Raw genomic sequence first — 16,800 nt, forward strand, 5'->3', positions numbered from 1 at the left:
TAAACAAACCGGGTGGGTGGCGCCGTATTTAAAAGACCGCTTGCCGTATAGCAAATTTTGGTCATAATTTGACATCGCTGTATTAGCGGAATGCAGTAAGGCGAAACGCCGTAAAGTGGGGCCCTACTGTATATGTACATGGTATACAGGCCTAGCTGACATCAGTGACATACTACTATATAGAAAGTCCCTTGTTATGGTAAGCATTTCAGGCAAATAAGGTCAATGTTCCAGGATAACACCTACACCAGTCCACTAACACCTGGGTGCCCATTTACTGATGCGTGAACATACCCAATGTTTCTATCCTGGCTGGGAATCGAATATTTACCAAAACCATATATGGCTAGCCCAAGCCAGGTACTAGATATAAGCCACTTTGTCTGGTTATCCTAGGTTCTCTACACATATGCTGCTATGTGTGACAAACTATGTAGAGAGAATAGCTGTTTTGTTTCAGTTTTATGGTGCATTACAAGTGTATATCACAGTTACCCCTCTGCTATACTTTGTTTTCTCTAATATAAGCCACCAAGACAGGGATAGGAGAATCATCCTCGTATCCTGTGTCCTCTTCATACCTCTGTCGAACTGCTCGGTATTATTCCAAATATTATTCATTCTGGAGTATTTAACATGTTTTATGTTATTTATATTGTTTATTATGTCATATTAGATCAATTGTGATAGGCAAATAAGCTGTAGTGTTGATATTAGCGTAATAATAAAGCATATTCTCCTGCATCATGAGACTGAGTTCATGACAACCAACAGTGGCTTCAAAGTCACCTTATCTTTAATGGATAATGTACTGTGTTGGTGCTTTACATAATGAGAAGCATTTCTTTTATTCATTGGAACCATTGCTAGGGCTAAAAGTAAGCAGGTTAAAACAAATGAAGAAAAGAAATTGGAATGACTTATGCAGCAAGTAGCACCACCAAACAGTACCAGCAGGTTGGTGTGGCGACCCTGGAAATTTGAAATTATGCTAGCCAAAATTAGTGCCGAATAACTGATTGCCGGATTTGTGATGGTGGACCTGTATTATTATTATTATTATTATTATTATTAATATTGGTAGAATTACCGACAATATGTTAAGTAAAAGGACACAAATGCAATTCTATTGTGGCAATGAAACATTGACATAGATGTAATTCATTGAGGGACCCTGATCTAGGTTGTAATTCCTGATCTCGGTGACTCAGATAGGCTCTAAGTGGTGAATTTAGGCCTAGATATGAGGTAATGGGTCTGTGTGATCAGTTTGCACTGTGTAAAAAGATCCTGCCTCATTAATTAAGTGCATGAGAGACGCCGAGCCATGACCGCATGTTTGGTGTAAAACAGCAAATCAAGTTTTTTTGATGGTTTTTATGGTGTCTTAGTGTTTTTCTGGCATCATTTGATAGAATGGAAAACGTATTGAAATAGAGATTATTTTGGGTAATTTCTGGACCAGAAGTACCTTGAAATTGACCTCAAAGTAGCAGAAATATTCAAGTTTGGCTGATATTCCAGAGGACAGGTAAGGCCTCACTACAACCCCTCCCCCCAGCATGTTTTATGGATTTTTAATAGGCCTTATTCAATTATTGGGACGATGTAAACAATGAACAACCATTCCTGGGTATATTTTGCAAGAAATAGAATAAATCTTCAATTTTTGTGTGAATAAGAATTAAAAATGGAAGTCAAGTGTGATACAGGAGAGGCCTAAGGAGGTCTAGGGAAGTCTGGGGAAACTTGGAGAGCCCTAGGGAGGTCTAGGGAAGTCTGGGGAAGCTTGGAGAGGCCTAGGGAGGTCTAGGGAAGTCTGGGGAAGCTTGGAGAGCCCTAGGGAGGTCTAGGGAAGTCTGGGGAAGCTTGGAGAGCCCTAGGGAGGTCTAGGGAAGTCTGGGGAAGCTTGGAGAGCCCTAGGGAGGTCTAGGGAAGTCTGGGGAAGCTTGGAGAACCCTAGGGAGGTCTAGGGAAGTCTGGGGAAGCTTGGAGAGCCCTAGGGAGGTCTAGGGAAGTCTGGGGAAGCTTGGAGAGCCCTAGGGAGGTCTAGGGAAGTCTGGGGAAGCTTGGAGAGCCCTAGGGAGGTCTAGGGAAGTCTGGGGAAGCTTGGAGAGCCCTAGGGAGGCCTAGGGAAGTCTGGGGAAGCTTGGAGAGCCCTAGGGAGGCCTGGGGAAGCCTGAGGAGGCCTAGGGAGGCCTGAGGCTGTGACTAATGAACAGAGGAAATGTTTCAGTACCAGCAATGTCTACTCTCTCTCTATTATGGTACTCCAACAGATCAGTGGGTCCGGACTCAACCTTCCCTCACCCACAGGTACTCTTGCAGGAAATCAGTGGGTCTGGGCTCAACCTTCCCTCTCTCACAGGTACTCTCACAGGAGATCAGTGGGTCTGGACTCAACCTTCCCTCTCCCACAGGTACTCCCACAGGAGATCTGGGGGTCTAGACTCAAAATTCCCTCTCCCACAGGTACTCTCACAGGAGATCGGAGGGTTTGGACTCAAGCGGAGGCTGGACCAGGGGGAACGGAGTGTGGAAAGCTATGACTACACACAAGCCTTGAAGGCCCGGGGCATCAAACCTCCAGACTCCGACACAGAGGAGGAGGAGGATGAGGAAGAAGAGGAGGAAGAGGAGGTGGAGGAGGACAAGGAAGATGAGGAAGTTAAAGTGAAGAGGTACGGTTGCATTTCCCAGTTTGGGGAAATGGATTTTTTTATTTGTGGCTTTCCGTTGGGCCATGGGTTGAGGCGTTTCCACCAGCGCTCCGCGTGTCAGCTGATGCATTATTGCTAGTGCTCCTCATGTTACTTGTCACACTACTTTCCCCTGTGTTCAGATTTGGTGTCAGAGGCCTGATAGGCCTAGGCAATAGAGTACAGGCCTGTTGTAAACAACCTGGAACCCTGTAGCACCTTGTAGAAGTACCAGGGACACTTTATGTAGAAGTACCAGAGACACTGTAGTACCTTTTAGAAGTACCAGAGACACTGTACCATCTTGTAGAAGTACCAGAGACACTGTACCACTTTGTAGAAGTACCAGAGACACTGTACCACTTTGTAGAAGTACCAGAGACACTGTACCACCTTGTAGAAGTACCAGAGACACTGTACCACCTTGTAGAAGTACCAGAGACACTGTACCACTTTGTAGAAGTACCAGAGACACTGTACCACCTTGTAGAAGTACCAGAGACACTGTACCACCTTGTAGAAGTACCAGAGACACTGTACCACTTTGTAGAAGTACCAGAGACACTGTAGTACCTTGTAGAAGTACCAGAGACACTGTACCACCTTGTAGAAGTACCAGAGACACTGTACCACTTTGTAGAAGTACCAGAGACACTGTACCACTTTGTAGAAATACCAGAGACACTGTACTACCTTGTAGAATTCCCAGACACTGTACCACCTTATAGAATTACCAGAGACACTCTTCAAATCGCTCATGGTCCCTCACTGGAACAACTGATGCCCTAACACTTTGAGGGTTGAATGCGATTGATGGGCCCCTGTTGGAGTAATGGAGGCATTTCTTCTTTTTTCTGGCAGCCTGACGTATTTAGAATAAATGCCAGGGCAAGATTTGAACCCAAATGGACTATGACACCAGGACTCAAGTCCAGCCAGCCAGTTACTGAATCCCTTAGTAAACATTGCCTTGCTCGCACTCCAACAGCAAGGTGGCATGTAAGACCTTCTTTACCCCCGTCTCTCCAGCCTTTCCCAGGGCCACCCCGTACCATGCTTGCCTGTTATGCTTTAGGGTTTATCAGGCGCTGTTAAGTGGATTTTCCCAAGTGTCATTGGTAAGAAGTTGCCCGTTTATAATGTAACAATGAGTATAGGTTTAGTCTTCTCTTTATCAACAACCATGAACATTATATTGAACAGACTGAACCGGAAGCGGCACATCAGAGAGCGGATCAGCTACAAGAAGACGCGGTCGAAGGGCGGAGGTGGCGGCCAGCGGAACCTGGCCGACCTGGCCGTTGGGGTCGAGTCCTCAACTGACGAAGAGCTGGGCCGGGCCATCGCGGCTGGATTGATGGAACGCAAGCCAGAGTTGATCAGTGAGTGGATTTGAGCTTGATTTTCCACTTAGGCTTAATTTACATAGACCTAGTGGTCAGGTCCTGTGTAAATATTGATTTACATAGACCTAGTGGTCAGGGTACTATGTAAATATTGATTTACATAGACCTAGTGGTCAGGGTACTATGTAAATATTGATTTACATAGACCTAGTGGTCAGGGTACTGTGTAAATATTGATTTACATAGACCTAGAGGTCAGGGTACTGTGTAAATATTGATTTACATAGACCTAGTGGTCAGGGTACTGTGTAAATATTGATTTACATAGACCTAGAGGTCAGGGTACTGTGTAAATATTGATTTGCATAGACCTAGTGGTCAGGGTACTGTGTAAATATTGATTTACATAGACCTAGAGGTCAGGGTACTGTGTAAATATTGATTTACATAGACCTAGAGGTCAGGGTACTGTGTAAATGCTGATTTACATAGACCTAGAGGTCAGGGTACTGTGTAAATATTGATTTACATAGACCTAGTGGTCAGGGTACTGTGTAAATGCTGATTTACATAGACCTAGAGGTCAGGGTACTGTGTAAATATTGATTTTTATAGGCCTAATAGTCAGGGTACTGTGTAAATATTGATTTACATAGACCTAGTGGTCAGGGTACTGTGTAAATGCTGATTTACATAGACCTAGAGGTCAGGGTACTGTGTAAATATTGATTTTTATAGGCCTAATAGTCAGGGTACTGTGTAAATATTGATTTACATAGGCCTAGTGGTCAGGGTACTGTGTAAATGCTGATTTACATAGACCTAGAGGTCAGGGTACTGTGTAAATGCTGATTTACATAGACCTAGAGGTCAGGGTACTGTGTAAATGCTGATTTACATAGACCTAGTCTGTGGTGGCTTGAAAACAAGTATATTTATTTCCTTGGAAAGCCAAGACTGTCTGGTTCACATCTTACAAGTTATTAATTACCAAGAAAACCACTAACATACCCAGACATTTCTGGCACACTAATATTAACCCTTTGACTGTCACGGCCGTATATATACGTTTTACGAGGCGCTGTGTTTGACGTATATATACTCATAAATTCTAGCGGCTTCAAATCCAGCAGGAGAAAGTTGGTAGGCCCACATGTGAGAGAATGGGTCTGTGTGGTCAGTGTGCACCATATAAAAAAAATCCTGGAGCACGCAGTGCATAATGAGAAAAAAAAACTCCGACCGTTTTTTTTAATTAAAATGCCGAATTTGTGGTCTATTTTCGTATAGTATTTATGGTTGTATTCTCGTTTTCTTGGTCTCATTTGATAGAATGGAAAACATATTACAGAAATAGAGGTGATTTTGATTGATTTTACTATAAAAAGAACCTAGAAATGGAGCTCAAAGTAGGGGAAATGTTTGATTTTTGCCAATGTTCAAAAGTAAACAAATGATGCCATTGTCCAATAAATGTCCAACTAGCCATTCTAATATGCAGTCATGAATGGGTTGATGTTATTTATACAATTATTACAGCATTGCAGTAGTCTGCATAATAGTAAGTCTAATATTTTTTGTTTGAATAAAAATTCAAAATAGAAAGCAAGAGTAATATCAGAGAGGCCTGGAGACATGACTGATGAGCAAAGAAAATGTTATTTTAGAGCCAGGAATGTCTGCATTGTTCATTCTGGACCTTATTTTGAAATTGTCATATTTTTTAGTTTTCGTGAAATTGGCCAAATTGCAAATTTCTGACCACATTATTAGGTAGTTGAAATCAGTAAATGGGCAGTTTCTTGTATTCAATCGATAGAAAAAATGAAGTTCTAAAGAAATAGCTATGAGTTTGGGCGACTGGAACAATGGAATTAGCCGAAAATAGGGCTCAAAGTGGGCGAAATCGCCGATTTGTAAACAGCGCCGAGGTCGCTAACTTCGCGAGAGCATAATTCTGTCAGTTTTCCATCAAATTTCGTTTTTTTTGGTGTCATTACAATCGGGAAAAGATTCTCTATCATTTCATAAGAAAAAATAATTTTTTTTTTTTTTTTAAATTTTTCGACACCAGGAGACACCTCAGGATTGGGGGTTGCGACAGTCAAAGGGTTAAGTTTTACTGACTATATTGACACAGGTTATTGACACAGGTTATTGACACAGGTTATTGACACAGGTTATTCAGCAGTACATTCTGTTGTTTATTGTTTCACTATAATATAAATGTTAGGTAATTAAGTGATAATAGTGAGAACGTAGATAACATATAACGATTAGTATAAATTAGTAATGGTAATGGTTTTATGTGGGCTTGATACACTGTTACTGTAATTAACAGCTGCTATATTGATAGAGTATTTCAGGCAAACTTATGACTAACTTAAGATTAACTAGGCAATAATTATTAGTATTTTTATGTTGGATGAGTATAAATATAAAGTTGTAAGAATTACAGACAATGAGAATAAGTCATTATATTTTGTTTGTGTTCATTATACAGAAAATATCACGTGTGGTTGTCACGTGATGCTGAGGTGAGTTAGGGAGATAAGGTGTTTTTAAAGAGCAGTTTTGAATATGGTGGTTGAGTCTGTGCTTCTGGAGTTTTGTGACAGTGTCCTCCAGATTTTGGGCCCTTTTATGTACATGGAGTTTTTGTAGAGGTTTAGCCGGACACGGGGAATGTCAGAAAGTTGTGCTTCTGGTATTGTGTGTGTGAGTCCTGTTGCAACGGTTAAGAAAGTGTTTTAGTTCAGGGTTAATATTAGAATTGATTGTTCTGTTAATGTAGGTTGCACAGTAGTATAGTGAATGTTGTGTACAGTGAGTAAGTTTAGGTCTTTGTAGAGTCGGGGGTTGTCTAGCAGTGGATTGTGTGATTCATACTGCAACTTTGTGTTGGGTATAGTGTTGGGTATAGTGTTGGGTATAGTGTCAGTAGTGGTGTTTGTGGTACTACATACTAACTTAGAGAGGATCCCAACTGTTTCAGATACTTTTTTTGTTATGTGTTATATATGGGTGTTGAATTTCAGGTTATTATCAAGGTGTACACCCAGAAATTTTCCCTCATTATGTTTAGCAATAATAGTGTTGTTAATGATAATGTTCAGTTGGGCATCACCTGTTCTGTCCCCAGACATAATGTAGAAGATTTTATCTATATTAAGTTTAAGTTTATTGACAGTCATCCAGGTCAATATTTTTACTTGGTCTTCATTAATAATAGTGTCAAGAGAGGCAAGATTATGGTGGGAGATGACACGAGTCATGTCGTCAGCAAAGAGAATAGTCATAAGTTGTTGTGACACACTTGGAAGATCATTGATGTATAAGAGTAGGGGACCAAGGACACTTCCCTGTGGTACACCAGTGTCCAGGGGTCTCGTTGATGATACTGTGTCCTTAATAGAGATGTATTAACCCCTTGACTGTCGCAACCCCAAATCCTGAGGTGTCTCCTGGTGTCGCAAAATTCCCCCCCCCCCCAGAAAAAAATTTCTTATGAAATGATAGAGAATCTTTTCCTGATTGTAATGACACCAAAAGAATGAAATTTGGCGGAAAACTGACAGAATTACGCTCTCGCGAAGTTAGTGACCACGGCGATATTTACGAATCGGCGATTTTGCCCACTTTGAGCCCTATTTTCAGCTAACTCCATTGTTCCAGTCGACCAAACTCATAGCTATTTCTTTAGAATTCCATTTTTTGTATCGACTGAGTACAAGAAACTGCCCATTTACTGATTTCAACTACCCAATAATATGGTCAGAAATTTGCAATTTGGCCAATTTCATGAAAATTAAAAAATAAGACAATTTCAAAATAAGGTCCAGAATGAACAATGCAGACATTCCTGGCTCTAAAATAACATTTTCTTTGTTCATCAGTCATGTCTCCAGGCCCCTCTGATATTACTCTTGCTTTCTATTTTGAATTTTTATTCACACAAAAAATAGAAGATTTACTGTTATGCTGACTACTGCAATATTGTAATAATTGTATAAATAACATCAACCCATTCATGACTGTATATTAGAATGGCTAGTTGGACATTTATTGGACAATGACATCATTTGTTTACTTTTGAACATTGGCAAAAATCAAACATTTCCCCTACTTTGAGCTCTATTTCCATGTTCTTTTCATAATACAACCAATCAAAATCGCCTCTATTTCTATCATATGTTTTCCATTCTATCAAATGAGACCAAGAAAACGAGAATACAACCATAAATACTATACGAAAATAGACCACAAAGTCGGCATTTTAATTAAAAAAAAACGGTAGGAGTTTTTTTTCTCATTATGCACTGCGTGCTGCAGAATTTTTTTTATATGGCGCACACTGACCACACAGACCCATTCTCTCACATGTGGGCCTACCAACTTTCTCCTGCTGGATTTGAAGCCGCTAGAATTTATGAGTATATATACGTCAAAAGCGGTGGCTTGTAAGATGTATATATACGACCAAAACAGTCCAAGGGTTAATGTCTGTTAGTAAGGTAGGCTTTGATATATGTAAGTGTGTGGACTCTTATACCATAATGGTCTAGTTTGTGGAGTAGGATGCTGTGGTCTACTGTATCAAAAACTTTCCTTAGGGTGATAAAGAGTCCTAGAAGATATTAATTTTTTCCAGTGCTGTGTAAAGTAGGTTCGGCATTTTTACAATTGCATTGTTTATGCTTCTGTTTCTGCTGAAGCCAAACTGGCAGTGGTTGAGGATGCTTTGTGATGTTATGAAGGAATATAATCTCTTGTGTATGACTCTCTCAAATATTTTAGATATAGGAAAGTACTGGTTTGGTAATAGAGTTGTGGATGAGTGGAACAAGCTCCCGAGTACAGTTATAGAGGCTAAAACCTTGTGTAGTTTTAAAAATAGGTTGGATAAATACATGAGTTCTCCATGGGGAAGTGGAACAGAATTCTTCCTCCGTAAGCCATGCGTGTTGTAAGAGGCGACTAAAATGCCGGGAGCAAGGGTCTAGTAACCCCTTCTCCTGTATATATTACTAAATTTGAAAGGAGAAACTTTGGTTTTTTCTTTTGGGCCACCCTGCCTCGGTGGGATATGGCCAGTGTGTTGAAAGAAAGAAGAAATACATGAGTGGGTGTGGGTGGGTGTGAGTTGGACCTGACTAGCTTGTGCTGCTGGGTCTGGTATAGTGCTCCTTCCTTGAGTGGGGATGACCAGACTGGGTGGGTCATTGGTCTAATCCGCGGGGGGAGGGACATGGACCTGCTCCGCATGGGTCAGTAGGCCTGTTGCAGTGTTCCTTTTTTCTTATGTTCTTATGTAAGTTAGATATTGGCCTATGGTTATTTATTGTGCTGGTGTGACACTTGCTGGGTAGTGCCGGGAAAGTATTGGTTTTTAGTGATTTGTTGAACAATAATGTAATGGCGGGTGAGAGAACACGAGCCGCTCTTTTGTATAATAATAAATTTCCTGATTTACTTTTAAGTGACTTGATAATGGTGGTGACTTGTGTGGGCACGGTAGGTGCAAGATAGGAGGAGGTTGGGAAATTCCCATCTAAGTAATCACTTGCTTGGGCGTTGGTACCTGGGATTTTACTGGCAAGATTAGATCCTATGGTTGAGAAGAATTCATTTATCTTGTTAACTGTGTCAATAGGCTGCAGTTGTGGTTCATTTGGTTTAGTTAGGACAATATCACTAGTTTTGTCAAATGTGTGATACCCAGAATCTGAGAAAGTGTCTTCCAGGTCTTTTTTATATCTCCTCTTTGTTTCAGTAACTATTAGAGTAGTACAGTTGCTTAGCCTTTGTTATTAGTTTGGTGAGGATTGATGTCTAGTGTTTAATAATATCTTTGTTTATTAAGCTCTCTCTATATTGTTTTTCATGTTGATGTTTCTTATCAATGGATTTTAGTATGCTGTTAGTTAGCCATGGGCAACCTAGCCGTTTATTCATAATCTGCTTCATTTTAACGGGACAATGTTTGTTAGGTAGTCTAAGTAATTTGTTAAGAAATGCAGTGGAACCTCAAATATCGAACTTTTTTCGGTCCAGAAGGCTGTTCGAGTGCCTTTACCGAATGAATTTATTCCCATCAGGAATAATATAAATTAGATTAGTCCATTTCAGACCCCCAAAAATACACTTATAAAAGCACTTATAAAAATACACTTACATAATTGGTTGTGTTGGGAGCAGTTCGATTTTTGAGGTTCCACTGTATGTCTATCCAGTCATCGATACCATTGACATTGGTGAATTGTGTAGTCCAGTCAACTGTATTTAGCTCTGTTGTGAAGTTACTGATGCCTCATCATGGAGTCTAAAAGACACCTTGTTATATTCCATTGGTTGTTTACTAATGTTTGTTAAGAGGAAGGTGGAGTAGTGGTCAGTAATGTTGTCTGTGATTATCTCCGCTTTAATGGGGTCGAGTATATTGGTCCATGTGTGGTTAATTATAGTCGCACTTGTCTCAGTCTTGTTATAGCTGGTATGAGTAGTGTTAATGAAGTTAGTGTCTGGCTGGTCGTCTTGTTCATTTGATTGTTATTAGTGTTTTTAATTTATCACTAAAGTTTGAGATATAATGGTACCTTGAGTTACGAACACCTCACAAGTGTATTTTTGTAAGTGCTTTTGTAAGTTCATTTTTATAAGTGCTTTTGTAAGTATTTCTGGGGGTCTGAAATGGACTAATCTAATTTCATTATTCCTTATGGGAACAAATTCATTCAGCAACAGCACTAACAGCCTTCTGGAATGAATTAAGTTCATAACTGGAGGTAGCACTATACAGTGGACCCCCGCATAACGATTACCTCCAAATGCGACCAATTATGTAAGTGTATTTATGTAAGTGAGTTTGTACGTGTATGTTTGGGGGTCTGAAATGGACTAATCTACTTCACAATATTCCTTATGGGAACAAATTCGGTCAGTACTGGCACCTGAACATACTTCTGGAGTGAAAAAATATCGTTAACCGGGGGTCCACTGTATTAGTATGAGGCATCTGGTATATGGCACCAATTGTTATAGGAGTCTTAAGGTTTTTTTTTATAGCAAAATTAGCAAAAATATATTCTCCATTATCATCAGTATAACAATTGATGTTACAACCTGATAGTTCATTAGAGTAATAGATGGCAATACCTGCCTCAGTGTGTGTCCTGGTAGTGGGTAGATATCTTGTGTCCTGGTAGTGGGTAGATATCTTGTGTCCTGGTAGTGGGTAGATATCTTGTGTCCTGGTAGTGGGTAGATATCTTGTGTCCTGGTAGTGGGTAGATATCTCAGTAGTAGTAACCAGTTACCAGTAACCAGTGTATCAGTAGATGACTCGCTACCAACCGTCTCTGCCTGAGTCACTGTCTGTATTCATATTGTGCTGACCACAGCAGTATTCAAAGACCCCCTCACATATGGGTACTGTGGGCGGCCAGTCAGTTATACGAGAGTGAGCAAGGTGGCAGGCCGGCTGTTTGGGCGCTCCCCACATTATCCGTAATTTTACGTACTACCAGCCTACGTGAGTATTACTTTACCCTATCCACGTGTTCGAACTCCCACATGATAGATATCTTGTGTCCTGGTAGTGGGTAGATATCTTGTGTCCTGGTAGTGGGTAGATATCTTGTGTCTTGGTAGTGGGTAGATATCTTGTGTCCTGGTAGTGGGTAGATATCTTGTGTCCTGGTAGTGGGTAGATATCTTGTGTCCTGGTAGTGGGTAGATATCTTGTGTCCTGGTAGTGGGTAGATATCTTGTGTCCTGGTAGTGGGTAGATATCTTGTGTCCTGGTAGTGGGTAGATATCTTGTGTCCTGGTAGTGGGTAGATATCTTGTGTCCTGGTAGTGGGTAGATATCTTGTGTCCTGTTTAAGCCAGGTCACACTGACAATAATACCGCAGAAGGTTGCTTTTAATGAATCAATAAGTGCCAGGAGGTCATCATAGGAGTGCCAGGAGGTCATCATAGGAGTGCCATGTCATCATAGGAGTGCCAGGAGGTCATAGGAGTGCCAGGAGGTCATCATAGGAGTGCCAGGTCATAGGAGTGCCAGGTCATCATAGGAGTGCCAGGAGGTCATCATAGGAGTGCCAGGAGGTCATCATAGTATTTACTTAGTGATATAATATTGTAGTTAAGATCTGTAATATTACTGGCATTAGTGGTCTGGGTTCTGTGTAAATATTGATTTACAAAGCCTGTGTAAATATTGATTTACATAAGCCTGTGTAAATATTGATTTACATAAGCCTGTGTAAATATTGATTTACAAAGCCTGTGTAAATATTGATTTACAAAGCCTGTGTAAATATTGATTTACAAAGCCTGTGTAAATATTGATTTACAAAGCCTGTGTAAATATTGATTTACAAAGCCTGTGTAAATATTGATTTACAAAGCCTGTGTAAATATTGATTTACAAAGCCTGTGTAAATATTGATTTACATAAGCCTGTGTAAATATTGATTTACATAAGCCTGTGTAAATATTGATTTACAAAGCCTGTGTAAATATTGATTTACAAAGCCTGTGTAAATATTGATTTACAAAGCCTGTGTAAATATTGATTTACAAAGCCTGTGTAAATATTGATTTACAAAGCCTGTGTAAATATTGATTTACAAAGCCTGTGTAAATATTGATTTACAAAGCCTGTGTAAATATTGATTTACAAAGCCTGTGTAAATATTGATTTACAAAGCCTGTGTAAATATTGATTTACAAAGCCTGTGTAAATATTGATTTACATAAGCCTGTGTAAATGTAAATTATGTTCTTATAATAATAATTACAGTAAGAGTGGTCAGTGTGGTGGGTCGAGACAGGGCCCAGGAGCTGTACAAGGAGACACAGGAACTCGAACGAAATGGTGGACTACTGGTACTGGTGAGTAGACTATCTTGTACTATTACTAAGATTCTGCTTCTGTTACTACTACCATTGCTATTACTACTACTACTATTACTACTACCATTGCTATTACTACTACTACTACTATTACTACTACCATTGCTATTACTACTACTACTATTACTACTACCATTGCTATTACTACTACTATTACTACTACCTACCTACCAACCACCTACTATCATCCACTAATCACCTACCTCACCATCACATTACTACTCACCACCACCTAATACCTACCACCATCACACACTCACTTCACCACCACCACCACCAATCACACTTACCACCACCATCACTCACCACCATCACACACCACCTAACCACCACCACACCACCCTGGATCTAGGCCACCACCACCTCACTACCACTAACACCAATACAAGCCACGAACTGACTAATTACCACCACCACTTACACACCACCTACCTACCTACTACCACCTACCTACCATTGGGCTATTACCTACTACCTACTATTACTCACTTCACCATTGCACACACTCAGCCTACTACTATTACTACTACCATTGCTATTACTACTACTACTATTACTACTACCATTGCTATTACTACTATTACTACTACCATTGCTATTACTACTACTACTATACTACTACTACTATTACTACTACTACTATTACTACTACTATTGTCAGCATAGTTGCTGATCCCGTTATATGTGTTGTATAGCATATAGTACCATCCATGTGTTTACATAGAAGATCCCTAGGCCGAGTGACCGTATGACGTCACGGGGTACAGCTTGAGTGTGAGGCGAGCTACCTCGGCCTCATTCAGCACGTAGACATCCAGGCCAGAACACGGCAAGGTGACGTCACGGGGTACAGCTTGAGTGTGAGGCGAGCTACCTCGGCCTCAGTCGGCACATAGACATCCAGGCCAGAACAAGGCAAGGCTGGCCTACATCTCCCATTACCACAGTCTGACAATATAGTGTTACCATCCAACAAGTGTGTCTATCTTCAACCCTCGATATCTCCTTTTAAGAACCCCTACGACACTATTACTATTACTACTACTATTACTATTATTACTACTACTGCTACTACTACTATTACTACTACTACTACCTACTCATTTACCTACCTACTTCACCTACCTACCTAATTACTACCTTACCTATTACCTACCTACTACCTATACCTACCTATTCACACCACCACCACTAACCACTAATTACTCACTTGAAGGCCGACCACCACCTACTTATTACCTACCACCTGCCTACTACCACCACTTCACACCACACCTACCTATTCACTACTACCTACACCTACCACCACTCACCTACCTAATTACCACACCTACCACCTCATTCACTACACCTACCACCACCTATTACTACCACCTACCTACCAACCACCTATTCACCTACCACACCTACCACCACCTACCTACCTACCTACTCACTACCACCTACTACCACCTACCTAATTAACACCACCTACTTTACCTATCCAATTTCCATTACCTACTACCATTACCACCTACCACCTATACCACTACATTGGCTACCACCTACCTACCATTCACTCACTTACCTACTCACTTAACTACCACCACCACTTACTCCACACCGCCACCACAACTACCATCACCACCACCACCACCTACCACCTACCACCATCAACTACCACACCACCTACCACCACACCACCTATCCACTCATCCACTCCATTTCCACCACCACCTACTACTAACCACCACCATCACCTAACCACCTAACCACCACCACACCACCTAATCACCTACCAATACCACCACCACTACCTAATACCACCTAATACCAATTCATCCACCACCTAATACCTAATACCACCATCACCACCACTCACCACCACCATCCACATCACCACCACCACCACCACTCCACCCCACCACCACACTATTCACCTACCACTTATCACCACCTTATCCACTATCCACCACCAACTACCACCACCGCCTAATACATCACCACCTATCCACTAATACCACCACCAACACCACCACCACTCACCACCACACCTACCTATCACCTATCCACTTCATCACCAACCACTGTCACCACACCACCATCACCACCACCTATCACAAGCACCTACCTACCATTCACTCATTCACCTACCTACCTACACTCACCTACACAACCACTTCTACCTACCTACTTCACCATTACTACCACCTCATTCACTTCACCATTACAATTACTAACCTACCACCTACCTACCACCTACCACCTACACTTACTTACCATTCACCTACCTACCTATTCACCATTCACCTACCATTCAACCATTCACCTACCTTATTCACCTATTACTACTACACCTACTACCATTACTACCACTTCAATTACCTACCTACCTACCACTAACTTACCTACCACCTACCACTACTCACCACCACTTATCACTACACCAATTACTAATTACCTACTATCTACTTAACTACCACCACCACACCACCATTGCTACTACTATCCACCATCATCACCTACCACCACCAACTGGCCACCATCCACTGCAACTTAATCACCACCAATACCACCTACCACCACCACCACTACCACCTAACACCACTCCATCACCTACCATCCCACCAACACCACCACCACCACCACCACCACCAATTACCGACCACCAGCCACAATTACCACCACCTGGACACCTGGACACCCACACTCAATCACCACCCACCTATCATCTGCCACCTGTCACTCACCACCACCACAACACCAATTACCACTAATAACTCAATTACCACCACCACCAGCACCATACCACCATCCACCTATCCAACCAACCAGCACCATTCACCACCTAGCACCATTCAACACCTAGCACCACACCTACCTACCACATTACCATTGCCTAACCACACCTACCTACCACCTACTCATTACCTAACCGCCATTACTACTATTACTCACACCTACTTACCACCACCACTACCACCATTGCATCCACCTACCATCATTACCTACCTACACTGCCTAACCACCTACCTACCTATTCACCTACCTACCATTCACCTACCATTCACCTACCTACCTACCTAACATCCACCACCATTCACTCACCATTCCCTACCACCTACCTAACCATACCCACTATTATCCACTCCACCATTAGTACTACCTACCACCACCTATTACCTACTCTAATTACTCGCCAACCGTTTACTCAGCCTATTCACCTACCTAATTAACTAGTGCACCTAATTATCCATCCACCTACCATCACTCATACTACCACCTGCCAACTTAACTACCACTACCACCATCACTATTCACCTACCTACCGCCATTACCTGCCACCTACCACCAATTACCTACACCGTTCACCAATTGGGCTACCGCCACTACCATCACCACCAATTACCTAACTACTACCATCTGTCCACCACCGCCGCCTACCACCTACCATTACCACCAGCACTACCACCACCGCCACCACCTACCTACCTACCACCATCATCACTTATTACATTACCTACCTAGTTCACTGCACTCACCACCTACCTACCACTACCACCAATTACCTATTCACCTTACCACCGTTACCACTGCCACTACCACCTACTTCATTACCACCATCGTTCACTCATGTCTAGAGGTGTTGTGGTCACTTTCTGTACCAAGACGTTGACTCAGTCTCTGGTCTAGCTGTCCTTGGACTCAGATGACATTTTAATTTTGGGATTATAATTAACAGACAATTATCCAGCTAGATTAAATTTATGAGTCTTAATACAGACAAATTCTTATAAAAACTTAGTGTATGATACAATGTTCTTCTCTCTCTTGTAGTGTAATACATAAACATACA

The 16,800-nt window shown here is 41.4% G+C and overlaps 1 protein-coding gene across 1 annotated transcript in view; it reads left to right on the top strand.

Annotated features, from left to right (window-relative positions):
• Phax (phosphorylated adaptor for RNA export) overlaps nucleotides 1-16,800 on the top strand; it is a 41,019-nt gene that overhangs the window by 13,428 nt on the left and 10,791 nt on the right. The window contains exons 4-6 of the mRNA XM_053794557.2: nucleotides 2,473-2,681; nucleotides 3,903-4,081; nucleotides 12,853-12,944. Of these exons, the coding sequence (XP_053650532.1) occupies nucleotides 2,473-2,681; nucleotides 3,903-4,081; nucleotides 12,853-12,944 (480 nt within the window). The remainder of the gene's footprint in view (nucleotides 1-2,472; nucleotides 2,682-3,902; nucleotides 4,082-12,852; nucleotides 12,945-16,800) is intronic.

This window comes from Cherax quadricarinatus, unplaced genomic scaffold (genome assembly GCF_038502225.1).
Source record: "Cherax quadricarinatus isolate ZL_2023a unplaced genomic scaffold, ASM3850222v1 Contig424, whole genome shotgun sequence".
In the NCBI taxonomy this organism is placed as follows: Eukaryota; Metazoa; Arthropoda; class Malacostraca; order Decapoda; family Parastacidae; genus Cherax; species Cherax quadricarinatus.